The 26,234-nt window shown below is 38.1% G+C and overlaps 4 protein-coding genes and 1 non-coding gene across 6 annotated transcripts; 2 read left to right on the plus strand and 3 right to left on the minus strand.

The window, feature by feature from the left end:
* Nucleotides 1-376: 376 nt before the first annotated feature.
* On the minus strand, nt 377-1,838 carry LOC122010785 (dof zinc finger protein DOF1.8-like). Its single transcript, XM_042567266.1, has 2 exons — nt 1,664-1,838; nt 377-1,375 (listed from the first exon to the last, which is right to left on the minus strand). The coding sequence occupies exons 1-2, from the start codon at nt 1,802-1,804 to the stop codon at nt 608-610; spliced, it is 909 nt and encodes a 302-aa protein (XP_042423200.1). The 5' UTR covers nt 1,805-1,838; the 3' UTR covers nt 377-607.
* Nucleotides 1,839-4,001: 2,163 nt separating this feature from the next.
* Nucleotides 4,002-10,001, minus strand: LOC122037208 (shaggy-related protein kinase alpha-like). 2 transcript variants are annotated; one of them, XM_042596665.1, is made up of 13 exons: nt 9,082-10,001; nt 7,886-8,122; nt 7,699-7,791; nt 7,170-7,229; nt 6,809-7,081; nt 6,634-6,708; nt 6,196-6,252; nt 5,989-6,129; nt 5,201-5,251; nt 5,020-5,115; nt 4,860-4,943; nt 4,565-4,667; nt 4,002-4,492 (listed from the first exon to the last, which is right to left on the minus strand). In XM_042596665.1, exons 1-13 carry the CDS (start codon nt 9,139-9,141, stop codon nt 4,446-4,448), a joined length of 1,377 nt encoding a protein of 458 aa, XP_042452599.1. In that variant the 5' UTR covers nt 9,142-10,001; the 3' UTR covers nt 4,002-4,445. The 2 variants fall into 2 exon arrangements, with proteins under 2 accessions (XP_042452599.1, XP_042452600.1); XM_042596666.1 differs by having other exon boundaries at nt 4,003-4,492; nt 7,886-8,113; nt 9,082-10,000.
* Nucleotides 10,002-12,103: 2,102 nt separating this feature from the next.
* Nucleotides 12,104-12,187, minus strand: TRNAM-CAU. The gene is given in 2 exon segments: nt 12,104-12,139; nt 12,150-12,187. It is a non-coding gene; the product is annotated as a tRNA-Met (tRNA).
* Nucleotides 12,188-12,468: 281 nt separating this feature from the next.
* On the plus strand, nt 12,469-19,875 carry LOC122037226 (AT-hook motif nuclear-localized protein 10-like). Its single transcript, XM_042596670.1, has 6 exons — nt 12,469-12,660; nt 12,990-13,484; nt 15,289-15,341; nt 16,984-17,115; nt 18,922-19,083; nt 19,277-19,875. The coding sequence occupies exons 2-6, from the start codon at nt 13,046-13,048 to the stop codon at nt 19,556-19,558; spliced, it is 1,068 nt and encodes a 355-aa protein (XP_042452604.1). The 5' UTR covers nt 12,469-12,660; nt 12,990-13,045; the 3' UTR covers nt 19,559-19,875.
* A 130-nt stretch (nt 19,876-20,005) lies between these two features.
* On the plus strand, nt 20,006-21,057 carry LOC122037235. The gene is made up of 2 exons (XM_042596678.1): nt 20,006-20,764; nt 20,884-21,057. Exons 1-2 carry the CDS (start codon nt 20,156-20,158, stop codon nt 20,962-20,964), a joined length of 690 nt encoding a protein of 229 aa, XP_042452612.1. The 5' UTR covers nt 20,006-20,155; the 3' UTR covers nt 20,965-21,057.
* Nucleotides 21,058-26,234: the final 5,177 nt, after the last annotated feature.

A 26,234-nucleotide genomic window follows, 5' to 3' on the forward strand; every position in this document is an offset into this window, starting at 1 on the left:
TGTAGATTATATATAGGCTATGGAGCTCACTAAGTTTTTTTTCCCTTCTTCTAATTATCCCCAAAGGAATTAAAGAAATAGGTTAATTGATACATGCAAACTAATTTTAAAAAGCATGCATTATACTCATATATCATGAAAATTATATATGTGTGGCACAACAACCAGGCAAAACATACAAAGTGCCATCTCATCTATAAGCTTATCAAGTGCTATAGGCCAAATATCTTCTTCTAATTGAAATATTGTCCTCTTTCCTTTAACCTATCTGCTCATCAATGTGTGCCAATCACCTGCAACACATCACAAGGGAATAAAACAAATACAACGTAAAATAATTGAAAGGTAGAACTCATGGTGCCCTCAGACAGTACAAACTCTATCATTCTCTTGATATAATTATCAAACAACCAATTTTCTTACAATGTTCTTAATGAACCACATGTTCATCTTACAATTCCCCCACATCCACACAACATGAACAAGTTACTATAAAAATTTAAAACAAGTACTTTAAAAAAAAGAGTGAGTAATCATATCATATAGTGTATATTGTAAATAATCAAAACGCATAACATATATAGTCGACAAACTGTACTTCCTGTTTCTACCATGATCCTGCTGCATTGTTGTTCATGACGGCACTCCAAAACCCTGCAGGTGGAGGAAGCTCATCACGTTGCCTATTGTTGTTATTTTCCTCAAACAACTGGTGTGCCACATGATCATGAATGCCACTTGAAGGCACCACCGCCGGCTTCATTTCCTCCGCCATTGGGCCGTACCCAGCTGCGCTAACGTCTCCGTCCATCGGAAAACTAATAGCCGGCGATCGTCTGATCAAGTCCTGCGCTCCGAATCCCCAAAGGAACTCTGCGGAGGAGGCCGGTGAAACGGACATCATGGGCAAGAAGGGAGTGAAATTTGAGCAGTGACTGTTGATGTAGTTGTACTCGACCGGCAGCATGTATTGCTGAGGGATCCCGGCGGTCGTCGCGGAGAGGTTGACGTGCCCAACAGGGGATTTCTTGGGAGTATTGATCGCAGCAGCGGAGGCGGCGGCGGAGGAGGAGGAGGAAGAAGAAGAGGTTTTCTTGTACTTCCTCGATCCGCCGCCGACCGGGACGTTGCGGAGAGATCCGCCCTCGGTCCAGTAGCGTCGGCAAGCCTTGCAGAAGTAGCGCGGCTGGGTGAGGCTGTAGTTGTTGTAGTAGCAGAACTTGGTGTTGCCGGAGTTGCACCTGGGGCACTTAAGCAGCGGCTGCTCCTTCCGCGGCGGCCGGGCAGCCCTATCAGTCCTCATCTCTGCCGTCTCCGGCCTCAGCGTGGCGGCGGCGGATCCAAACTCTTCCATGGCCTTCCCCAACGCTAGCTCCTGCCATGAGGAACGATCTCCGAACGATCAGAAACTAAATCACCAACGCAAAACTTTGCACAAGAAAGAATCAAACGGATTTTTTTTTTCCATGCCAGCGTAGTGCACACGATAGAGGCGATTAAAGCTAACAGAGAGAAGACACAGAGATGGATGGAAACGAAAAAGGCAGAAAAAAAATAAAAGCAAAAGAAAGTGAGCTACTACTACTACTGCTTAATTCGAAGAACTAACGAAAATTGGGGCAGAAAAGGCTTGAGTACATTAATCAATGGAAAACAGGAAAACCTGAGGCCACTGCGTTGTTGTGTACTCCATGAGGAACTCCTCCTGATGATCCAAAGAGGTGGAAGCTGCCGCAGAAGGAAGATGAAGAAACCCTAGCCGAGAGAATGATGATGTGGCACGGTGGTGTTCGATGGCACTCATATGGTACGAGAGGGCGGTGCCGGTGGACGACGAATCCACTATCGTACGTTATTTTTGTTTAATGCCGAGTCGAGCTATTTAATCAATCCGGCTATTTTGTCCATTTGCTGTCGCATGCAGTTGAATGTGCGCATGTGAAGGGAAGGTGAGCTGCAGCGCACGTGCGAGGGAGGGGAACGGCACATGCGCGGGACAGCATAATGGAGGACGCGCTGGGGAGAAGGGCCCGCTTTGTGCGCGTGGAGGGAACAGCGATGGTGGCCGATGAAGACCTCGACAAGCTGCCTCGTTTGAAAAAAAATAATAATAAAAGAAAACGGGAGGAATTTTGTCTGTTTTAATTTATCCTATGAATTTCGATTCCGGTTGCATTTGAGTTAGAACAGTTTGTTTGACTCACATTTGAAGCTTATGAATTTGACTTGGATATATATATATATATATATATATATATATATATATATATATATATATATATATATATATATATATATATATATAACTTTGAATAATAATGACGTGTGTTTAAAATGGTTAGCTTTCTCTAAATCTAATATTTTCATTATATATGATTACATTTTAATACTCACGTGTATATATATGTTGTAAATTATTATTGATTTATGTTATTTGATCATTGTTAATTATTCTATCTAATCATAATTATGAGAAGAGAAGGTGATATAACTAATCATCTTTACTTTTATTTAGAGCCATATGATGGAGCACATGTATTGCTTAAAGTGTGTCATACTGTGGATCACATGCGGGAAAGGATTAATTACTGGCTTTAGTTTGCAAGTGCATGCTTATGATAATCTTTCTTTCAGAGTGAAAAAGAGATTGAAGCATATAAAACATGATACTCAAGTTTTCTTATCGGAACGGTTCATCACTTTGTAGAGGAGATTGAATTGTACTTAAAAGTCTGCTGTTCTTTTTTCTAGAGGAGTTGTGTGGCATGCCTGAGGGCTCAAATGAAATTAAAATATGGACAGAATCATACACTTGGCATGCTTATTGACTTGTGCAATAATGTCAAGGTTGTGTAAAGGAAAGGGAGAGTAATAATAAATAAATAAATAAATCGAAGACTGCCGAAACTTGCACCATGCAACCTTTTGAAAGAAATGTTTTGAGTTTCCACAGGAGTTAGACCACCTCTGCCCATCTTTGCCGTTATCTTCTTCCCCACCACCACCACTTGTGTGTGCCTTCTGTGATTTGTTAACTGACACCTTCAATTCACATCCACATCTCACCTAACAAGCCTTTCACTATTAGATTGTGCTGGTGTTGTCAAAGACCTTAGACTCTAGATAAATTATACATTCGTGAATAAATTTGATGTTCGATTTGGTAAAAATTTATTTATATTCGTTCAATATACATAAAATTAATTAAATAAATAAACTTAAATATCTCGTTAAATTAAATAAACAAGTTTGAACACATATGTGTTCAGCTCGTTAACGTTCGTAAACAACGCTCATGAACAATGTTTACAAATCATATTCATTAATAAAATTCTTTTAAATATGTTAAATAAATAATAAAATAAATAAACATTAAGTTTAAATTATCAAATTTAATAACCAATCAAGTAACTAAAAGTTTCAAACAATCAAATAAGTTTGATTTGAAAGCACAATTACATCTAAACGAATTAAGTTCGAATCAAGTTCAAGTCAAGCTCAAACTAAATTTGAACCAAGCTTGAAATGAGAGCTTGATAACATTTAAACGAACCAAGCTCAAGTCAACTTTCAAACAAACTCAAACTCATAAAAAATAAACCAAATAAAATTTGAACAGTCATTTCAAAAGCTTGGTTCATTTTAAACTTGACTTAACTTGATTATCTTATCAAATAAACTTAAACACCACAAAACTCGACTCATTTATAGTCCTATTCAGACCCCTTCTTTGCCTGTCCAAAAGACATAATGTAATTATAACTTAAATTGCTACTAAAAAGTCGTATTAAGATCCAGACAATAAATGTTTTAGATTGTGTGAAGCAATAGACTGAAAAGTCAAGCTTTTGTCATTGGAAGAATATATTCTCCAAGAAAAAAAAAATCCATGTTTTCTCTTTGCTAGATAACAGAACCAGTCGCCAGGTTAGGAATGAAAAACATGCATGTCCTTTACCAGATAATTAACCCCCATTTAAACTTTAATTTATTAAATAAAAAAAATGGAAGAGATAAGCATTTTTATTTGGAATAATGAGATAGCATGAATTGCTTCTACAGAAGCATCTTTTAATTCATCAAATACAATGAAAAGTCAAATTTGTAAAAAAAAATTGACTTGTATATTAGCATTGTACAACGAAGCTACGTACGTACAACACAATGGTCAACGGTAAGATGCTCCACGGTGTTGTCAGATGTAACACAAGATTGACTGCTGATTTAGGAATTTTTTGCTTGCTCCACCACTTAAAGTCTCCGCGAAATCTTGCACTTTACACGCACAAACTTTTGGCACCTCTGATGGCTTCAACTAAAATCATTGTCAATTCACCAAAATTGTTCGCCTTGAAGTCCAACCATTAACCACGTCAGGAAATCTGGAAAAAGAAGTTATCTACCAAAGTATGCCTAAACTTCTTGTCCCTAATTGAAGCTCAACGTCAAGGTAGGAGACGTTCCACTAGTTCAGGAGAAGCACTTTCAAGCTCTGCAAACATGTTCAAATTAAATCTCATGTAAAGAACAGTATAACAAGACAGGAAGGAGAACAGGACCTTACCCTTAGATGTGAAGTTGAACAAAGGAGGAAGATGTTTGCCATCAGGCAAACATGTGTTAGAGTCTCTTAATTCATCAAAGAATGGATGAGCGCAGGCCTCCAACTGTATTAATGATGGCAAACACATTTATTGTTATTTGGAATAGGTTCCCGTGGCAAACAATTGTTGATCAAATAGGGAATGATAGCAAGATGCAAGAAAAAAATAAGAGATAAATAAATAAGATATTGACTTGGTACAATGGCAGTGCAAACAGAAAACCATTCTTTTTGTTTGAATGTGTTATATACTCACAGCTGTAGGACGCAAATAAGGTGAGTATTGAAGTAGCATTGACACAAGATCAATTGCCTCAGTCGGTACTGACTTTGCGAAAAGCTGTATATTGTTGGCATGGTATGTTAGTCACTTGGATTACTAGGAAGCTCATCATAATAATACAAAATCAACTAACCTTGTGCCAAGGGTGACCTTTCATGTGTGGAAATTTGAATTCTGAATAACTTGGGTTCATACACTTGATTTCTTCATTTGTTGGAGTACCTAAAACCTGAGAAACAACAAGAATAAGTGAGATCAGATAGCAGAGGAAGTTTCTTATAGAGAAGATGTAAATGCCATCAATGTCAATTAACCTTAATGATTTCCACCAGCTGATCAACACCACTTTCCCCTCGAAGTAGAGGCTGCAAGAGGAATTTATATAGTACTAGTTTTAGGCTTCAATTTTCTCATGGAAGCCAACAGTCCAAAACCAAGAAGATACAACGATAAAATGACCATGCAACAACTAAGGATGTGAAATTATTTCATGAAGCATCATGAGTTCTATACATTTTACCAATTTGTAAAAAGAATGCAGAAAGTTTTCATATAGTAACGGAGGAGCTCAACTGAAACATATATATATAAGTATAAACATTTTTTGATGGGGTTAGTTAAATCTGGCTCACTACTCTGGCTATGAGATGAGCAATGTCAATTGTAGAAATCTAGTCACTCCCACCACTACTAGGAGCACAAGCATAAATACCTTGTAACTACAACTCTTTGGATAGCATCCTGCCCCACACGTCTGTTGACAAGATATGACTTTTAAGCATATGTCTTGTCAAACACCTAAATTCTCTTGGCTTACTCAACACAATTTTCAAAAAGTAACTTTTATTCATTTTGTAATTTTTCAAGTAACAAATTCCTTGAGAGTTGGATATGGCACTTGAGATTCTGTTGTGCGACATTATTAAAGGCAAAGCAAATTGTTTCACACTAAGAGTAATTCAATATCCTCTGCATAACAATTATGTCGTATGCATTAAGCAATATAATTTATGCTCATCCTATGAAGATAAACTTGTTTGGAAAAGATAGCATAAACAAGTATAAAATCAAAATAAAAGAATTAATGTAAGAACAGTCTCACCTGTCCTATGAGAAGCTCTGCCAACACACAACCAGCTGACCACATGTCAATAGCAGTTGTGTATTCTGTAGCTCCAAACATGAGTTCAGGTGCTCTATAGTATCGCGAACAAATGTAAGATATATTAGGCTCTCCTGGAACCTGAAATGAGATCATGAGATGTCAAATGAGAACATTATACAATAATCAAACACATCGCTGACTTACCAACATTTTGGCACTGCCAAAATCACAGAGTTTTACTTGATGTGTGTGTGGATTAACCTGCACATTGAAGAATAGATCGAGGTAACACGGTATAATTTTACGGTCTCATAATTTATCAAGAGGCAAATATCTATGCAATCAGCGCTTCAATTACAATATGCAGGTACACATTATTGTAGGTTAGCAGAACCTCTATTCTACGACTATCATGCCCCAGGAATATATTTGAAAATAGCTTCTTACTCTTTAATTTTATGTATAGAATCTAGTAGGCTAGAAAATTTCCCCCCTTTCTTCCCTTGTTAGATTGTGCCATTACCATAATGGTGGTCTGATAGCACATTTAGCCATGTCATTTGCACAAAATGATCAGTTTATACTAGAATGCATAGTAATTCTACCATGTTTTCCTCCAAAATGACTCCCATATAATCTTACCAATATATTCTGTGGTTTGATATCCCGATGGCACACCCTTACAACCTGATGAATGTAAGAAAGTGCATGAAAAATCTGCACCCATAAATAAGAAAAAATAATGTAGTTACGAAAAAAGTTAGAAAGAGAGGAAATATTTGGAAAAGAATGTAATGTAGAAGAACAAAATGTTCACCTGGAATGTATACAATTTTACATAAATGAGTGGCATATGTTGGTTCATGCGATTATAATACTTCAAAGTTCGAGAAAGAGCGTCAGGGATGTATTCGAGAACGAGGTTGAGGTAGAGATCATCATTGTCAGTCGTTGAGAAGAAATAATGTTTTAGTTGGACTACATTTGGATGGTCAAGTAAGCGCATAGTTTGTAGTTCCCTATTCTTGTATCTCTTATCCTGTAAAACCTTCTTGATTGCAACTGCTTCTCCTGTTTCTAAACATTTAGCCTGCACTAGCAAGGAACCATGATATATGACAATTCAATATTTGTAATTTTAGAAAAAAAAAATAATAGTCTATCAGAAATAGATTTACCTGGAAAACTACACCAAATGAACCTGTTCCAACAATGCGCTCAGCTTTATATGACATCAGCTGCAATCCAATTAATAATTAAGTCACTAAATTGATTTAACAAAATTCTGTTGCTAACTAAGTCATAAGAAAGCATAATGAGATATTATTAAGATTTATAAAAATTGAATTGGCTGCATTTCTTTGTTAAAGAATTTCAACTGATGCTTACAATAACACAAGTCACATACAAAAATCTTAATTGTAAAAAAAATTGCATCTAAAAGTGAAGTCACTGTAACATTTAGAAAACTTTATGTTAAACTATTACATCATCTAATCAGTTTGAGCCAATAGAGAAAACAATAAAAAAACAAAAACATCAGCATGAACAAGCTGTGATTTGAGTGGATACCAAAAGCACACAACTGGATTTATTAACACTTAACAAAGTAAGCAAATAGAACTTAACTATCATGTTGACTATACATCTAAAACATCACACTAATGGAAAAAACATCACAATTATAGATTAACAAAATAATGGGACCTTTTTAGGCCTGCCATCTCGGCCACCTATTGTCGTTGTAATTACTTGACCAGGATTAGTTCCATTTCCATTTATCATTATATTATCTTGCTCCTGCAAAAGCAGTTATAAATAATGTCAGACAGAACATTAACACTAATCAAACTTCACTTTGAGGTAATAGTCTGAACCAAAGCACAGTATAAACCTTCTCATCCATTATATCAACTTTATCATCTCTGATTGTCATATCATGCATTTTTTTGGGTAGTTGATCAACCTTTGTTACTTCAGATGTCAGCGTTCTTCTTCCATCAACATTTTCATCTGACAGAGCCATATGTTGATCTACAGTAGCCATTTTGTTCGTGTCCATTGATTTTTCTGTAAAATCTTCCTCTCCTTCCTCATCAAAATATGTTGTTTTCTTGTCCACCTTCACATCCTTGTGTGAACATGTATTTTTCAGAATAATTGAACATGATAAGCTTTTAAAAAGAGAAAATATAATGAAAAGAGCATATTCAATTTTCCATTTTTGCTTTAGACTTGGTTCTGTTTTACCAAAAAGAACCATACTTTATTCATCATTGTTTACCTTGTGTGTGTGTGTGTGTGTGTAGGGTGAAGAAAATTTAATTGTTTACTTGGTAACAGATCTAACATTAAACGCCAGTTTCACTAAATCTAGTATCCCAGTTCCCAGAATCAAAAGAATTCTTTTTGGGAAAATGCAGTGACTAGTGAATTCACAAGAAAGAACTACCAAACAAAATGAGTATGTTATACATTATTAAATTCTTGAACGAACAAATCCTACGGTTCACTTCATCTAATGCAAACAAATCACTAAAACCATCTTAGCTCCAACACCCGTCAAGCCCTTTGTATAATCCACTTAGGTAATTGTCGGTCATAGACCGACCAGTAACTTCAGTCAAAATTCTAATGCCGTTGCAATCTCAATCCAAATGAGCTAATTTTCAATTGTAAACTCAAAGCTACTAAAAATAGCATGCATAATAAGAAGAGACATTCTTAGGGAGGGAGCTCAGAGGAACATGGAAGAAAAAACATTTGTTAAATGTTCGAAGATGACGAGTTGATTTGGATGCAATAACCATATATATATAACCTATTTTGATAACTACATATAAGATTTGGCATATATGTTAAATGTCTGAAGATCATGATCATATTATGGTACAATTTTTCAATCCAAGTCAAAAAAAAAAAAAAAAAAAAAAAATCCTATTTGAATAGAAAACACCTACAGACAGATAACTCAGATTGGTTTACGAAGCGAGAAATTCATCAAGTTGAAAAGATTCCCCAAGCGCATTAGATGAGAAATAACCCATATCAAACTTCAAAAGAAAAGAAGAAGGAAGAGGGGTAACTCACCGGATCAGGGACGGAAGGGTGACCGGAGGCGATGTCCTTGATTCGCCGCATCATATGCATTTTGTCGCTTCCAAGTTGAACTGTCGAAGATTATTAATCCGCCGTCCCCTCTACTCTTTTCTTCTTCACGCGCAATGAATTGGAAGAAGAAGAAGAGAGAAGAGAGAACGCGATTAGCTCTCTCTTCCTTTCCCGATCTCTGCCTCTGCGCATTCTCCCTCCCTTTGTATCCCTGCTTTCGGCGTGGACTGCCATTTTTAGAAATTACAAGTTTTTTTTTTGTGGCAAGGCATGAGATGCGGTCTGCCACTGCGACCTATCGCAATTCACCATTAGTTGAAATCGAAATAAAATAAAATAAAAATAATAATTTAAAGAACCATGAATTTAATTGTTTTTTTTTAATATTTAAATTACTTATTTTACTTTTTCTTAAAAATATATTAGTCACGGTTTTATGACCAAACGGCCGAGCTGTTCGCCTTGATCGTTGACTAGGATTTTCTTGCAGCCAAGGCAAGTCGTTGTCGGTTGATTTAGTTTAGGTAAAAATGCGCAAAGGAGAAGGATCCAACAGCCGCCGGGCCGGAGAATGCGGTAGATTTCGACCAAACCTTGGGACGGCAGTAGGCAGTAAGCCAGTAAGGCGGCGGCGTCGCCAACGTGCTGCTCGATGCCGACCAAGTAGGCGGCGGAGCGGAGGAGGAGGAGGGGAACGCCGTATGCAGTTTCCACACATCGGAGCAAAATGGGGTGGCTCCGGTCATCCTCGTGCACAACAAAAGGCGTCGCTATCCGATGGGCGTCATATGATCTTGGCGATGAAATGAAGGATGGAAACAGAGGAGGCGGCGGCGAAGGAAAAAAAGAACGTCTTTCGTGGAAGGTTTGGGCGGTTTGGCTTGGAATCGCGATGTGTAGCAAATTAATTAACGAACTCAGAAACTGCGTTGCTGCAACGGCGCATGCCACGTTTTAACAACTACTACGTAAATTGTGCATAAAATACAGATGTATATGCATTAATTTAAAAAAAAATTATTGGGGTGAGAGAGGCAAGTCGTTGTCTTATTTTACTTATTTTACTTTTTCTTAAAAATATATTAGTCACGGTTTTATGACCAAACGGCCGAGCTGTTCGCCTTGATCGTTGACTAGGATTTTCTTGCAGCCAAGGCAAGTCGTTGTCGGTTGATTTAGTTTAGGTAAAAATGCGCAAAGGAGAAGGATCCAACAGCCGCCGGGCCGGAGAATGCGGTAGATTTCGACCAAACCTTGGGACGGCAGTAGGCAGTAAGCCAGTAAGGCGGCGGCGTCGCCAACGTGCTGCTCGATGCCGACCAAGTAGGCGGCGGAGCGGAGGAGGAGGAGGGGAACGCCGTATGCAGTTTCCACACATCGGAGCAAAATGGGGTGGCTCCGGTCATCCTCGTGCACAACAAAAGGCGTCGCTATCCGATGGGCGTCATATGATCTTGGCGATGAAATGAAGGATGGAAACAGAGGAGGCGGCGGCGAAGGAAAAAAAGAACGTCTTTCGTGGAAGGTTTGGGCGGTTTGGCTTGGAATCGCGATGTGTAGCAAATTAATTAACGAACTCAGAAACTGCGTTGCTGCAACGGCGCATGCCACGTTTTAACAACTACTACGTAAATTGTGCATAAAATACAGATGTATATGCATTAATTTAAAAAAAAATTATTGGGGTGAGAGAGGCAAGTCGTTGTCTTATTTTACTTATTTTACTTTTTCTTAAAAATATATTAGTCACGGTTTTATGACCAAACGGCCGAGCTGTTCGCCTTGATCGTTGACTAGGATTTTCTTGCAGCCAAGGCAAGTCGTTGTCGGTTGATTTAGTTTAGGTAAAAATGCGCAAAGGAGAAGGATCCAACAGCCGCCGGGCCGGAGAATGCGGTAGATTTCGACCAAACCTTGGGACGGCAGTAGGCAGTAAGCCAGTAAGGCGGCGGCGTCGCCAACGTGCTGCTCGATGCCGACCAAGTAGGCGGCGGAGCGGAGGAGGAGGAGGGGAACGCCGTATGCAGTTTCCACACATCGGAGCAAAATGGGGTGGCTCCGGTCATCCTCGTGCACAACAAAAGGCGTCGCTATCCGATGGGCGTCATATGATCTTGGCGATGAAATGAAGGATGGAAACAGAGGAGGCGGCGGCGAAGGAAAAAAAGAACGTCTTTCGTGGAAGGTTTGGGCGGTTTGGCTTGGAATCGCGATGTGTAGCAAATTAATTAACGAACTCAGAAACTGCGTTGCTGCAACGGCGCATGCCACGTTTTAACAACTACTACGTAAATTGTGCATAAAATACAGATGTATATGCATTAATTTAAAAAAAAATTATTGGGGTGAGAGAGGCAAGTCGTTGTCTTATTTTACTTATTTTACTTTTTCTTAAAAATATATTAGTCACGGTTTTATGACCAAACGGCCGAGCTGTTCGCCTTGATCGTTGACTAGGATTTTCTTGCAGCCAAGGCAAGTCGTTGTCGGTTGATTTAGTTTAGGTAAAAATGCGCAAAGGAGAAGGATCCAACAGCCGCCGGGCCGGAGAATGCGGTAGATTTCGACCAAACCTTGGGACGGCAGTAGGCAGTAAGCCAGTAAGGCGGCGGCGTCGCCAACGTGCTGCTCGATGCCGACCAAGTAGGCGGCGGAGCGGAGGAGGAGGAGGGGAACGCCGTATGCAGTTTCCACACATCGGAGCAAAATGGGGTGGCTCCGGTCATCCTCGTGCACAACAAAAGGCGTCGCTATCCGATGGGCGTCATATGATCTTGGCGATGAAATGAAGGATGGAAACAGAGGAGGCGGCGGCGAAGGAAAAAAAGAACGTCTTTCGTGGAAGGTTTGGGCGGTTTGGCTTGGAATCGCGATGTGTAGCAAATTAATTAACGAACTCAGAAACTGCGTTGCTGCAACGGCGCATGCCACGTTTTAACAACTACTACGTAAATTGTGCATAAAATACAGATGTATATGCATTAATTTAAAAAAAAATTATTGGGGTGAGAGAGGCTCGAACTCTCGACCTCAGGATTGCTCAAAGCTATGAGACCTACGCGCTAGCCAACTGCGCCACCACCCCACGATGTTTTTTCTATGATTTTATATTTATATATAATAGTAACAAAACGAAATATATTTTTTGGAACAAAAAGTGAAAATGTCAAAAAAAAAAAAAATGGATAATATCCTAAATAGCTTCTGAAAGAGCCCCGACTAAGAGTTTGAATTAATTAATTGTTTTCTATTCAAAGTGTTCGGAATTAATCTCCCACTCCCAGTTCGTGGCCTAACCGCATAAGCATGACATCGTTTCCTATGGTAGCAAAGAATCTTAACACATTTCCCCACTTTTTTAGTTTTTGAGACCTTTTCTCTTTGTCTGGTTTCGTGGTGCGGCCAGGGTTCGGTACCAGTCAGCAGCGATATCTGCGAGGAAAAGAAAAAGCGATCTTTTTTTTTTTTCGCATTTCACCTCTCACTGCCATCCTCTACCTAAATCCCTCACTTGGCGTCTCCTTTCCGCCAGACGAAGCTCATCGATCTCTGCCCGTGGTATGTGTCCTTTCTCTTCCCTTCTCTCCGATCGTTTACGTTCGATCTCTGAACGGTTTAGGGCAAAATGTGTGTGTGTGTGTGTTTTTTTTTCCGTCTTCTCGTGCGAAAAGTATTTCCTTCTTTCAGCTTAGTAAAATGTAGGATGTGTTTTGTTTGTTATGAAGTGAATCGAATTTTTCCTATCAAAAAGCTGTGTCCTTTGATAGAAGGTCGTGAAAGTTTTGTACTTTTTTCGCGTTTCGTCGTTTTTTTTAAAAAAAATTATTTGGTTTTCATGGAGACGCGAAGTGATCATTTGACTAACGACCGAGTTTTTGTTGATTCAGCGAGTCTAGGATTTAGTGGCAGCGCCGGGAGTAAAGTTTGGTGTTAGGGTTTCAGAATGGATGGGAGAGAGCCTCAGCGACTGAGTGCGTCTCAACCTCCTAATGTGGCGGTGGGTCCTAGTTCCTATGGAGCTGGAGCTGGCGCGACGACGAACAGTTCGATTGTGACTCCGGATTCGGGTGGAATGTTTCAGGGAATGCGACTTTCTTTTCTCCCCATGACTTCATCGGAGCCAAAACAAGTGGATGTGACTGGTTCGTTGTATCAGGGGGGTGATCTCTCTGCAGTGAGGCAAGGTGGTGTTTTTAACTTGGATGAGCCAATGAAGAAGAAGAGAGGAAGACCTAGAAAATACGGACCTGATGGTTCCATGTCGTTGGGTCTAACTCCATCCTCCGCCTCAGGATACTCTAATAGTCCCGGCTCTGATCCAACAGCTAAGCGCCGTGGCCGCCCTCCAGGCTCAGGAAAGAAACAACAACTAGATGCATTGGGTAATTATTTTTATTTTCATTTCTTTAATGTGAACGTGCACCCCATATATCTTCTGTTTGTGTAGCATTGCTACATCTAGGTGCCTCAAAAATGAAAACTTTGAATAGGTGATTTCAATGGAAGATTTCCAGGCTTCCCTTGCCGCTATTTTTCTTATTTGTTTGTTTTTCCTAAGCTGCATTCTTAAATCATCTGCTATTATGTTCATCTAATAATAGCGCCATAGTTTGAGAGCAGGATTTTGTTTCTGCATTGTCTTGATTTTCCCTTTTAATTGTTTATTCCTAGCACTATAAATGAACCATACGTGAGCAAGTTTGGTATTCGGCTTGGTAATAGTTTGTTTATGTTTGTTCAACATGGAAGGTCAATTAAATTAACAAACTTGAATAGCTCATTAAATTAAATGAACAGCTTTAAATACATGTGTTCAAGCCGGTAATGTTCATAAGTGTGAATTTTTTTGTAGCAATGTTCAAGAACAATTACCTACAATTCTTGTGAACCATGCACATCAACAAAACTCTCATCAAGCTTGCCAATAAACCTAAAAAATAAAAATAAAAGGCTCTTAACACAAACATGTCATATCAAGCTCATTAACCATCCAAACATACTTACAAATGTAAAAGCTTTAGATGATCAAAGAAGCTTAAATTAAGAAATCAATAACATTTAATAAACCAAGTTAAAAAAAAAAAAGAACTTGAATAACCTTTTTAATTGCATGGTTAATTTTAGGCAGTTTGGTTACCTTAGAAATAAGCGTCAACTACATAAAGTTTGATTCGGATTGGCTTATTTATAACCTTATTTATCCCACAAATCTTACTTGAAAAAAAAAAAATTAAATGAAAAGTGAAACTTGAAGTTGTGCTATTTTTCACATATATGTAGTTTTGAGCCTCTATCTTTCTATAGTATCTTAGCCCAACCAGTTGAAGTTGACTATATGATCTTATTTCTCCATTGGACTCTAGGTAAGCTATATTACTAATTATATTCATCTAAGTTAAGGTGTTTTCTTTTTTCTTTTGTGTGTGTGTACACAAAATGTTAAGTAGGTAAGGTCTATCACTAATAATATTCATCTCAGTTAACTTTTTGGTCTATCACTAATAATATTAAGGTGTACACAAAAACTTAATTGAGATGAATATTATTAGTTTAATTTAATAACTCATTAAATTAAACTAATAATATTCATCTCAATTAAGTTTTTTTTCTTATTTTTTTTGTTTTGTGTGTGTGTGTGCGCGCGCACTAACTAAGGAATTGTTTGTTCGCCCTCTACACACTACAGCTTCACTGTAATTGGTTGGTCATAAATAAAAATTAGAAAGGAAAAAATTATTTGTATGGTCAGTGTTTCATTGTTTTTTGACTGATGTGATTTTGGACATCAGTTTGGATTTGGCCAAGGATCAACTGGTTGAATAAATTGATGCTTTTCCTTGTCCAGCCATTGATTTTTGGCTAAGGATCAACTGGTTGAATAAATTGATGCTTTTCCTTGTCCAACCATTGATTTTTGGCCAAGGATCAACTGGTTGAATAAATTGATGCTTTTCCTTGTCCAACCATTGATTTTTGGCCAAGCTTTAGGCAACCGACTTCATCATACGGAATCCTTCAACTGTACACTAATTACAGAATTAATTTATAAGTGCACAAGCAGCATTTCTTGAATTTCTGACCCCTTCTATTTCATGTCTTTTATCATCTTCTTCCTTCATTTTGAATTGCTAATTGTTTAGATTTATTTTGTGAGAATGTTTAACATCAGTGTTTATGATTACACAGGCACCCCTGGGATTGGCTTTACTCCTCATGTTATTAGTGTTAAAGTTGGAGAGGCAAGTACTTGAGCTTGAATTATGGTGTATATTTCTCTTTTTTCTCCAAGAGCATAATTGTTCATGCATTTTAACTTCATGTTTTTGGGCATGGGTCATAAATAGTAGAGTTAATAGAGGAATTCTTTCATATTCACTTTGTCATGATTCATATGATTATGTATTTTTGTTGATAAAATTGGTAGATGAGTGAACTCCTATTAGACTAGATTTTTTGCTTTGGTTAGATATTAGACTGGATTTTTGTTGATCCAAAACTTTACTGTCTTTGCCTCTAGAAACCAATTTGATGTTCTGAATTTCAGTGTAGATGATTTTTGTGTGTGTGTGTGTAATGATCATGGTTGTAAAATGTCCCCGCTTAAGCCACATAACTGCCACCTAAGTGGAATTTGATGGGGATCAAATTCCATCTACATATGGAAAGATGCAGTCTACATTTCCATATTTGTTTGATTTAAACTAAGCCAAATTGACTAAAAAAACTCTAAAATACCTCAGTCAGTAGATTGTAACTTGTAGGTACTAACTTATATAGTTATTTTGCAAGGGATAAATACTTTAGATGTCAATATAAATATTTCCTAATATTTTGATATTACACATAGGCTCATGCATACTGCATATGGGCAATGTAGTTGGTTGACTATATGTTGTCTTCATATGCTTTTTTAAAATCTTTATAACAATATAATTTATTCTTAACTCATAAGTTATTGGTGAGACTAAGGCCTTGTTTACATGCTAGAAATTGGGGGAGACGGGAAGGAGAGGTGTGTTATGAGAGTACAGTTGTTAAAACCCTCCTCAATTTACTTCCCAAATTTCAGATAAATAGGACTCCTCCATGACTCCTTGGAGACAATGAGCCAAATCGCGTTGCAAAGACCGAGTGGACGGGTGGTTTGCACAGAATCCCATGGAAAAGATCTTTTTGCCTTGTTTCGGTGAGCAATGCAATGTGGATGGAATCTTGGATGGGCTTGTGCGATTCAGGCAGGGTCAAGCCCCGGTCTGACAAGGGTTAGATTGAGCGCAAATGATAGATAGACAAATGAGAGTGAGGGTGAGGCAGAGAGATGTGTTGTGGGTGGCTGGCTTGGGTCCCATGTGAGGGAGAAATGGTGGTGGGCAAGGTGCAGATGATGAGCAAGAGTGAAGTGAGCAACGGGAGTTCATTATTTTTTCCCTTTTTCTCTTCCCTTGGGTAAATAACTTTGGTGGATTGCACTTCCCTCTCCTCTCATGCCCCTCCTGTACTCTCCTAGAAAGTAAATTGGTCCTAAGTTACAGCTAGTTTGTGCTCATCGATTAGCATACAGTGATGTACTGTGCATTTGCCTGATGCCATTCCTAGGCTGATTCTTTTACTTGTATGTCTTATTCTTTGTAGCATACAAGTTTGTCTTGTATAATGTATTTACAAAGAGCATGCATGACATTTTGGTTTACTCCTAAAATTTTAGATTGGAAAAAATGTATCATATCAAAGAATCCCTTGTGTACTTTGTGGCATCTAGATTCCAGACTATTTGGCGCTTTGAAATTTTAATATTCATTCGGTTGCTTTAATAAAGAAATTTATGGAACTGTTGGAGAGGTAAATCATTGTTCAATTAAGATTATTGTTTTGGATTGGCAGGATATTGCTTCAAAAATCATGTCATTTTCACAGCAAGGACCTCGGAGTGTCTGTATTCTGTCAGCAAATGGTGACATATCTGATGTAACACTTCGGCAGCCAGCAATATCTGGTGGGACTGTCACTTATCAGGTTTGATACTACAAAACCATTTGATCAATATAATTTTCTTGAATGCTGTACTATATTAAATCTGAAAATGCTTGAGTTGCTAATTGTTTCTGAATTCTTAAGTAGGACAACTTATATATATGGATGTGCTTCTATCTTTCTAATGTGTTAGGCTAGTGAATCCTATGATGGGAGTGGACTCTTAAGGTCAAAACACTGTGGCTGACTGAAGAAATTATCTTTCTACGAATTTTTTTTCCTTTACAAGTCAATTAAATATCTCCATGTGGGATTTCTGTAATTCATATGATATATGCAACTACATATTGATTAAATTGGAATATTATGGATGAACGCCTATAATTTTTTTTATTTACACTGGCACACACTGCCCTCAACTGAGTCATAGAGCTAGCTGCCTTTGTATCTTGTTTTGCATTTAAGAAGTTGATTTTCTTGTTGTGAAGATGCTTGATAGATAGAACGAGAAGAAGAATAAGAAAATTGAGGAGAGGCAGCCGTATTTTAGTATTGAAGTGGAGGAAACTAATACCAAATTCACTCGGCAGATAGCGTGAGCAGGAAATGCTTTTATCCTTCTGGAAGCAGAGCCATAGCATTGTTGACAAGAAATCAGGGGTGGACAGAGATGTAGCATTTCTTGTAGTAGCCATGGGTGGACGGAGATGTAGCATTTCCTGTAGTAGCCATGGGTGGAGAATGATGCATTGAGGAGCCTGAGTGACTCCTTGCCTTATTTGAATGCTATCTGATGAAACTAAAATCAGATAAAATAAACATTTCATGAGTTTCAAACCTATAAGATCAACCTCATGTTACTAATTGTGCATATCAGCATGCTTCTCAACTTAGTAGGAAGCCTTCAATCCATTCATAGGTGGATTAGTATTAAAGAACCAAGTTATTCTGGAATAGTTTTTTATAATGAAAAAAACTTAAATTTGTTGCAGTTGATATGTAAATTGGACATAGTTAAGTGAAAAAATTTAGATTATTATTAAATCAGTGTAATTAGCCACTACATGCTTCTTTCTTTGAAAGATCGAAAGCCTATATACAGTGAGACTTTGCTTGTCAAGCTAGCTAGCACTAAAGGTTGAACATGTATCTGTGGTCTTTTAGTTCAGTTCTTGAGAAAGAGGGCTGGTCTAGAAAAACACCTTTGCCTGGTGCTTCACCATTGATACGACATGGTGTCCTTGGAGAAGTACGATCACTTAGAATTTAGGAATCCTTTCTTATATGTGATATGATAAGTTCCGACACTGTTTTTCTTTTGCCCATGTGTTCACCAGACGGGACTACCCCTATGATAACCGAAGGTGCACAGGAAGGCCACCGATGCCATTGTTGATTAAGCAAGCCTTGCATTGATTGAACAGTGATTAGTTTTTTTTTTTTTTCCGTTGCCCGCTTGATATATTATAATGGATTTTTCTTGTTGGACCTAAGATTGACATTCAGTAACTGTGGTTAATAAGGCCAATTTCTCTTTTGCTAATTATTTCTTTCTCTCTCGCTTTTTTTTTGTTTTTTTTCTATATTGATATAGCCTTCCTAAGTAGCTTGACTGAGTATTGGAAATTAGCAGCACTTAAAACACACACACACACACACACTCACTGATGATACACTTTGCTCAAAAAGTATTATACCATCTTAGTGTTCTGATGACATTGTTACAGGGCACTCAAGTTGTCCAAACTGAAATTTTAAAGAGTTGTCTCAGAACAATGTACTTGTCTAAGTACATTGCGATGAACTTGTTGCCATGACCTGTGTAACATGTTCGGAATGTTCACGCAGGGACGCTATGAGATCATCTCTCTGTCAGGTTCTTTCCTGCTTACAGAAGAAGGTGGTACTCGTAGTAGAAGTGGTGGGTTGACCGTTGCACTAGCCGGATCTAATGGCCGCATACTTGGTGGTGGGGTTGCTGGAATGCTTGTGGCTGCAACACCTGTGCAGGTAATACATCAATATTTATTCAGCCTATATGTGCAACAATGACAGCAACTACAAGTGATTTATATATCTGAATATTTCTGGCGATCTAGTTTTCTTAGAGTTTTTCACGCTAAACAAATGGAAATTAGATTAAAGCTCGCCCTATCAATGCCCTGCATAGATCATTTTGTTTATTCCATTGTACTTGATACAGGTTGTAGTGGGAAGCTTCATTGCAGGAGGGAAGAAGCCAAAGCCAGAGTCAATTAGGAAGGAACCTTCGCCACCTCCACCCCAAATTTTAGGCTTTGGAGCACCTATAGCAGCAAGTCCCCCATCTGAAGGTGGTACATCGAGCGAATCTCATGATGGCCCTGGTAGCCCAACAAATGAGACCGGCGGCAGCGGCTGCAACAACTCAGCTCAGCAGCATCTTCAAGCTGTATATCCATCACTCAGCTGGTCCAACTCAGCAAACTATTTCACTCATGACTGAAATGAAACCGTCCGTGTCAAAATCCTTTCTTCTCTCTAGACTTTAGCAGTAGGAAGTTAATTTAAGATTAGCACCTCGAGTATATTCACTACTTTGGCACCCGTAAGGAGAGGCTTTCTGGCTAAGACATTCTGAGCCATTTAACAGTTAGTTCTATTGTAGTTAGGTTAATGGTAATGGACTTAGGTCTGTTGTTGTTGAGATGTTTGTGTAGCTATTAGTGGTTATCCCCTTGTCTAGAGTTTTATGGTCGAATTGGATTGAATGGTAAAATTTGTGATGCTCATTTAAACTTATATGACATATGATATCCAAAATTGTCGTCGTCCTGTTGTCCGATGGAGCTATTCCATTACTCTAAGCAATTATATCAAAAATAAAATATCTATCAAGGTGCATGTGCGAAGTGGTTCTGGTCGATCCTCTGGGAAACAAATCACACAATCTTTTGATATTAGAAGACTGAAATCCACCACCTGTTTTGCAAAGTGGTACGGTTGAACAAATCTGAGTTGAGGAATTGCTACATCAAATCCACAGGAGCTTATTAGTATACCCAGTTGCCCCAGCTGAAAACCAGCGTGACAGATCCCCTCTATGGATCCAGTGTTCACCACCATTGAGATGGGGAACGATCACTTGGAGCCACCTCCCCTGCATCGGGAGCAACAGCAGATATCAGTCCCCTTCCTTTGGGAGGAGAAACCAGGCACGCCAAAGCAGGGATGGAGCTCCCATGCAGTGCCTTTGGTCTCATCTTCACTCCCATTCCCTTCAAAACTAGTGGTTTCTGTCCCATTTGATTGGGAAGAGAAGCCTGGGAAACCTCTCCGACTGGATCTCGTTGCTCTTCCTGCAACATATTCAGAGGATGACCATCTGAACACTACGAAGATTAATGACTCCGTCTGGAACGCCAACTGGCAATCTGCATCAGAGACAGATGGCCGTAGAAGGTCAAGCTCAAGTAGCAGCTCAACAGCAGAAAATGTGGCCGCAGGCACTTCAAGCATCAAATTGCTTTCCCAACAAACTTCACTCGATGCAAGTTTTCTCAACAAGAACAATGGGAGAGACTGCGCTCGAGTTCGTGGCGATATTACTCTGGCGAAGAGAACCTTAACCCTCCAGGAACTCATGTTGCTGAGTCGTCAATTGACCTGCAGAATGAATCAGATTGAGACGAAGAAAAGTGTCCGTCCAAAGGTAGTTTTTGCTTCTCTCTTGTTGGTTTCATCTCTCAGATAATGGTGAGCAACAGAGAATTTCTAAATCATTTTAGATTTATGCTTGCAGATCACTAACAATCGAATTGATCATGACAGGAGAAGCTGAAGAGGAGTGTGCTTGCGTGCCTCCCATTCATGATGGGCAATCAGAACGGGCCTTGCATTAACAGCAGCTGAACGATCATAGTCAAATGGTCGGTTGAGATCACTCCAAATATCCGTATGAAGATGCATAAATGTCAGTGGGACAATGAAGTCCAATGCAAAGTTTGTGAAGAGCTTTATAAAAAAAAAGTTTTACATTTACAACGCGTAAAGTTTATAATTTAAAAAGGGGTTAATTCTCAATTTAGTCCCTCGTTATTTAATGTGATGTTGATTTCGTCCCTAATTTTTCAATTGACCAAATTTAATCCTTCAATTTTTGAACGTTTTTCCAAATTGATCCTTCCGTCTAAATCCCCGTTAAAATAAACGGGATGACTTGTTTAACCGGTGGAAGTGACCTATGTCTTGCTGGATAATTCCTAATTTAGTCCCTCATTATTTGACGTAATACTGATTTCGTCCCTAATTTTTCAATTAATCAAATTTAATCCTCCAATTTTTGAACGTTTTCCGAAATCAATCCTTCCGTCCAAATCCCAGTTAAATAAGACGGGAAGACTTATTTAATCGGTGGAAATGATCAGTTGCTTTTATTCTTGCGTTATTTCCCTAATCCTGACATTGATTGAGTCTGAGATTTAGAAACTTGTTTCCTTTGTTGGTTTATAAGCTGCAAAGAAGAAGCACTGACCGTATCGAAGTCTTTGTTGATTGTTCTGAGAAAATGATTGGAAGGATTGCGCAGAGAAGGGCAGGCGAAACCGTTGGAAGCAAAGAACTGGAGAAAAGTTTGAGCAAGGTTGAATTTCCATAGGTCGAAAGAGAGAATTCAAGTCTTAATTGAGCTTTGAGATTGAGTTGGTACCTCGGCAGCCACCGGAGCAGGGCCGAAGAAGACGGTGCTGCCATAGGCGAGGAGGCAGAGGCGATCGAAGAGGTCGAACACCTCGCTGTCGGGCTGGTGGATGGCGACGACTACCGTCATCCTCTCGCGGCAGGTGAGGCGCACGATCCAGTGGACGACGTGATAGGCGGTGGCGCTGTCGAGGCCGCTGGTGGGCTCGTCGAGGAAGAGGAGCGGCGGCGGGGTGAGGAGCTTGACGCAGATGCTAACGCGCCGCCGTTGATGCCTTTGACGTGCCACCCGCCGATTCTAGTGTCCATGGCGGCCGCCAATCCCATCTCCCTCATCGTCGCCTCCGCCCTCGCTCGCTTCGCATGCGTCGACATGGAGTCCGGCAATTGGAGCTGCGCCGAGTAGCAGACGACCTCCATTTTAAAACTATCCTTGGACGAAATCGGGACTACGTCCAATAATGAGGGACTAAATTAGGAATTGTCCAGCAAGACATAGGTCACTTCCACCGGTTAAACAAGTATTCCCGTTTATTTTAACAGGGATTTAGACGGAAGGATCAATTTGCGAAAACGTTCGAAAATTGAAGGATTAAATTTAGTCAATTGAAAAATTAGGGACGAAATTAGCACCACGTTAAATAACGAGGGACTAAATTGAAAATTAACCCATTTAAAAATGGTAGTGAAATTTTGAATTTTTTTTACCTTGAAATTAATATAATATGTACGTCGTGATGTAATTATACGTTATGAACGTAAAAATCATTTAAAACTTTAATTATTAGAGATATTTTAATAGATTTTTAGAATATTGATGTGGTATGATGTGACATATTAGGATCATAATAGAAGTTTTCATTTAACTCTAATGATTGGAGATGTTCAATAATTAGAGCTAGCTTTTTTTATTATCCCAGTATGCCACATCAATAATATAAAAATTTATTGAAATATCTTGAATGGTTAGAACTCTAAATAAGTTTTTTTATGATCCAATTCATAGCATGATTTCATGCATATTATATCAATTTCAAGACAAAAAAACAGATAACACCCCTAGAAAGCCTAGATAAGAAAGTAAGGATAATGAGAGTATGAAGGTAGTGAAAAGAAGGTGTAAATATTATAAGTTGGATATTAAGATGGGAAGGATTTAGATGATTAAAACTTTATGAAAGAAAATAAAGTTGAGAATATAAATCATCTATATTTATAATACATGGAATTAATGTAAACAAAAGGAAGGAATATGAGATAATATATATGGGTATGAAATATTTATGCATAATGCATAATATGGTGATATATGAATTATTATGTACAAAAGAATATCAATAATATGTTAGAAGAAAAATAGGATTGAACCTTGGACCTCTTGTAAGGAACATGTATAGGATATCAAAGGGGATAGGAGAATTATTGATAAGGAGAGAAAGGACTAAGTAGTTAAGAATAAGAAAGGATTCTTTTTACTTAAAAGGAAAAGGAAGTAAAAAGAAGTAAAAATATACATAACCAAGTTTTGATCCTTGGTTTTCTTGTGGATGCATGCATATGTTAACCAAGTGTGATAGGAGAGGATATTATAAGAGGAGAGATAGGAATTTTAATTAAAGGAAAGAAAAGAGAGAAATTAAAGGAAAGAAAAGAGAGAACTCAAGAAGCATTTCTCTAGAATATTCTTATCATTAAAGAGGAGAAATAAATAAGGAGGATGAATCAAGTCAAGTTTTCCTCCCCTCATTTTAGTATAAATAGGCATGGAGGGGTGGCTTCATCCTCAACTCACTCTCCTCCTCTTCTCCTAGAGGTGCCGAGACACTCCCTCTTTTCTTTCTTTCTTTTTGTTGCCGAGCAACACAAGAGGAAGAAGCCTCCTCTTCTTCCTCCTCCTCTCCACCAAAAGACCTAGCCACTTCTTCCTCCATTGGTGCCGAGCAAAGCAAGCAAGGAAGAAAGGTCCACAAGCAAGTTCTCAACTCTAGGAAACTTAAGCAAAGAAGGTAAGTTTCCCCTCACCTGTGGTACAAGGCTTTTATGTGATTTTCGGATTTATAAGGATTAGAAGACCTAGGAAAGAATTTAAGAAAAATTCGGCTAAAGAAAAGGTTTTCAAATCTAGGATGATTTAAACAAGACCTCATTTCATGATAAGATTTTCTATGCTATGTAGAAGGATTCTTTTCCATGATTTTATACTGATATGATGTATGATCAGAGGAGTATCTAACCCTAGGATTTCAACCAAAAATATTTTAAAGAGGTTAGGAAGATTATTGTCTAACCAAACTAGTGCAAGGTTCCTTCTATGAAATGCTAAGGACCTTTCTATGGATTTCTTGCTTGGAAATTAATTGGAACCAAAAGAAAACTCACTTGTATGTTTCGGACCAGAAAGGTTAAGGGTTAGGAAGACCTTCAAAATTTAAATAAACATGCTCATATGATAGGATATAAAGTTTCTCAAAGGATTTCCTATTGCTAGAAACTCATGAACTCTTTTTAGGGTTTTTCGGCCATGATAAAAGGGATAGCTTAGATTAGCCTAAACAAAAATATTAATATGCTCAAGACCTCTGTGATATTATGATATGAAAGTTGATCAATGCTCTCATGTTTAATTGGAATGTAGAAAATTGGTTACATGATATAAGACATGTAAGATCACAAGAGTCCTAGCTTGTTTATGATCCAATTTTGTGTATGATGTTCTTAGTAACTTTTGCCATGATATTTACTTAGGCTTTCCATGCTTTAGGCCACTTAAGAAACCTAGCTTAAGGACTGGTAGGTTTCGGCCATGAAGGAAAATAAAAGAAAAAAAAGAAAAAAACCTAGGAAATGCTATACATAATGAGAAGAAATGAAATTATGTTATGTAATATGCCATGATATGTTATAGGAAATGCTATACATAATGAGAAGAAATGAAATTATGTTATGTAATATGCTATGATATGTTATAGCATAGGAAATGCTATACATAATGAGAAGAAATGAAATTATGTTATGTAACATGCCATGATATGTTATAGCATAGGAAATGCTATACATAATGAGAAGAAATGAAATTATGTTACGTAACATGCCATGATATGTTATAGCATAGGAAATGCTATACATAATGAGAAGAAATAAAATTATGTTACGTAACATGCCATGATATGTTATAGCATAGGAAATGCTATACATAATGAGAAGAAATGAAATTATATTATGTAATATGTCATGATATGTTATAGCATAGGAAATGCTATACATAATGAAAAGAAATGAAAAAGGAAATGCATGAAAGATTGTTAGGGACATGATATGATAGTTATGCATGATAAGTTATTTTTGTATGGTTTGTACCAAGGGTGGGCTCCGTAAACGCCCCGGGGTTGATGGAGTAAGACTCGGGCCTCGTCAGTAATGAGCTTCTGAGTGCCCTAGGTCGATGGAGTAAGACTCGGGCCTCGTCAGTAATGAGCCTCTAAATGCCCTAGGTCGATGGAGTAAGACTCGGGCCTAGTATGTATGCATGGTAGGGTTCAAGACTTGCTACCTTGGACCTACCTATGAAGAGCGCGCATTATGTATGTGGTACAAACCGGGATCCCCTCTAATGATGATATTAATTTCAAGTACTTATAAGTATAAGTTTTCAAATTCATGATGCATTGCCTACATATGTGCTTGAATTATTTGATGATTAGATATAATGTCATGTGATATTATGATATGAATATGAATATGATACCCTTGTATGTCGTATGCTTATGATACCTCGCATGATATTGATATGCAATGATATGAATTCGGTTTTAGTGAGTAGGAAAGGAACTTACTGAGTCATGAGTGCTCATAGCTTACTTTCCTTGTACCGCAGATATGGGGGACGGATATTCGGAACGACGGAGCAGCAGGAGGAGCAGATAGTGATGTGTGTGGTGGTGGCTCGGCAAGAACGATTCGGACAAATTAATATTTTTAGTTATATGATCAATATATGCACATTCGAACTAATCAGAATATGTGATATCATGCTTATTTAAATAAAAGGAATGATTTAAACTGTTATAGTATAACTAAAGCATGTACGTAAGTAGTATAAGATCGTAGCGCCGCCCTTGGGTAAGAAGGGTGGGCGTTACAGGTGGTATCAGAGCAACTGTACTTACTTACATGTTTCTTCTTAAGTTTTTTTATGATCCAATTCATAGCATGATTTCATGCATATTATATCAATTTCAAGACAAAAAAACAGATTTAACTTTTGATTACTGCTCTTATATTATAAACCTCAAACCCCACCTCTATAATAATTCAAGGCTTTTTATTCAGCTTTTTAAATTTTACAAACCTCTCGTAAAACTTACATTAGAGATACATAAAAGTATCTACATCAGTTACCTTATCCAAAGATTTTATATTAAATTTTGTATAGGGTAGTTAAAAAATTTTTGTTTGAACTACCCTATTCATTCCCTAAATTTTAC

Source organism: Zingiber officinale, chromosome 1A (assembly GCF_018446385.1).
Source record: "Zingiber officinale cultivar Zhangliang chromosome 1A, Zo_v1.1, whole genome shotgun sequence".
Classification (NCBI taxonomy): domain Eukaryota; kingdom Viridiplantae; phylum Streptophyta; class Magnoliopsida; order Zingiberales; family Zingiberaceae; genus Zingiber; species Zingiber officinale.

Coding starts and splice junctions, on each gene's coding strand:
- LOC122010785 (XM_042567266.1), bottom strand. CDS start 1,804: ATGAGTGCCATCGAACACCACCGTGCCACATCATCATTCTCTCGGCTA. Junction 1,376..1,663: donor CAACAACGCAGTGGCCTCAG/GTTTTCCTGTTT, acceptor TCCTCATGGCAG/GAGCTAGCGTTGGGGAAGGC.
- LOC122037208 (XM_042596665.1), bottom strand. CDS start 9,141: ATGCATATGATGCGGCGAATCAAGGACATCGCCTCCGGTCACCCTTCC. Junction 6,709..6,808: donor TAAAATTGTATACATTCCAG/GTGAACATTTTG, acceptor TTATGGGTGCAG/ATTTTTCATGCACTTTCTTA. Junction 4,668..4,859: donor CTTATTTGCGTCCTACAGCT/GTGAGTATATAA, acceptor TCATTAATACAG/TTGGAGGCCTGCGCTCATCC.
- LOC122037226 (XM_042596670.1), top strand. CDS start 13,046: ATGGATGGGAGAGAGCCTCAGCGACTGAGTGCGTCTCAACCTCCTAAT. Junction 13,485..15,288: donor ACAACAACTAGATGCATTGG/GTAATTATTTTT, acceptor ATGATTACACAG/GCACCCCTGGGATTGGCTTT. Junction 17,116..18,921: donor GTGGGACTGTCACTTATCAG/GTTTGATACTAC, acceptor ATGTTCACGCAG/GGACGCTATGAGATCATCTC.
- LOC122037235 (XM_042596678.1), top strand. CDS start 20,156: ATGGATCCAGTGTTCACCACCATTGAGATGGGGAACGATCACTTGGAG. Junction 20,765..20,883: donor AGAAAAGTGTCCGTCCAAAG/GTAGTTTTTGCT, acceptor TGATCATGACAG/GAGAAGCTGAAGAGGAGTGT.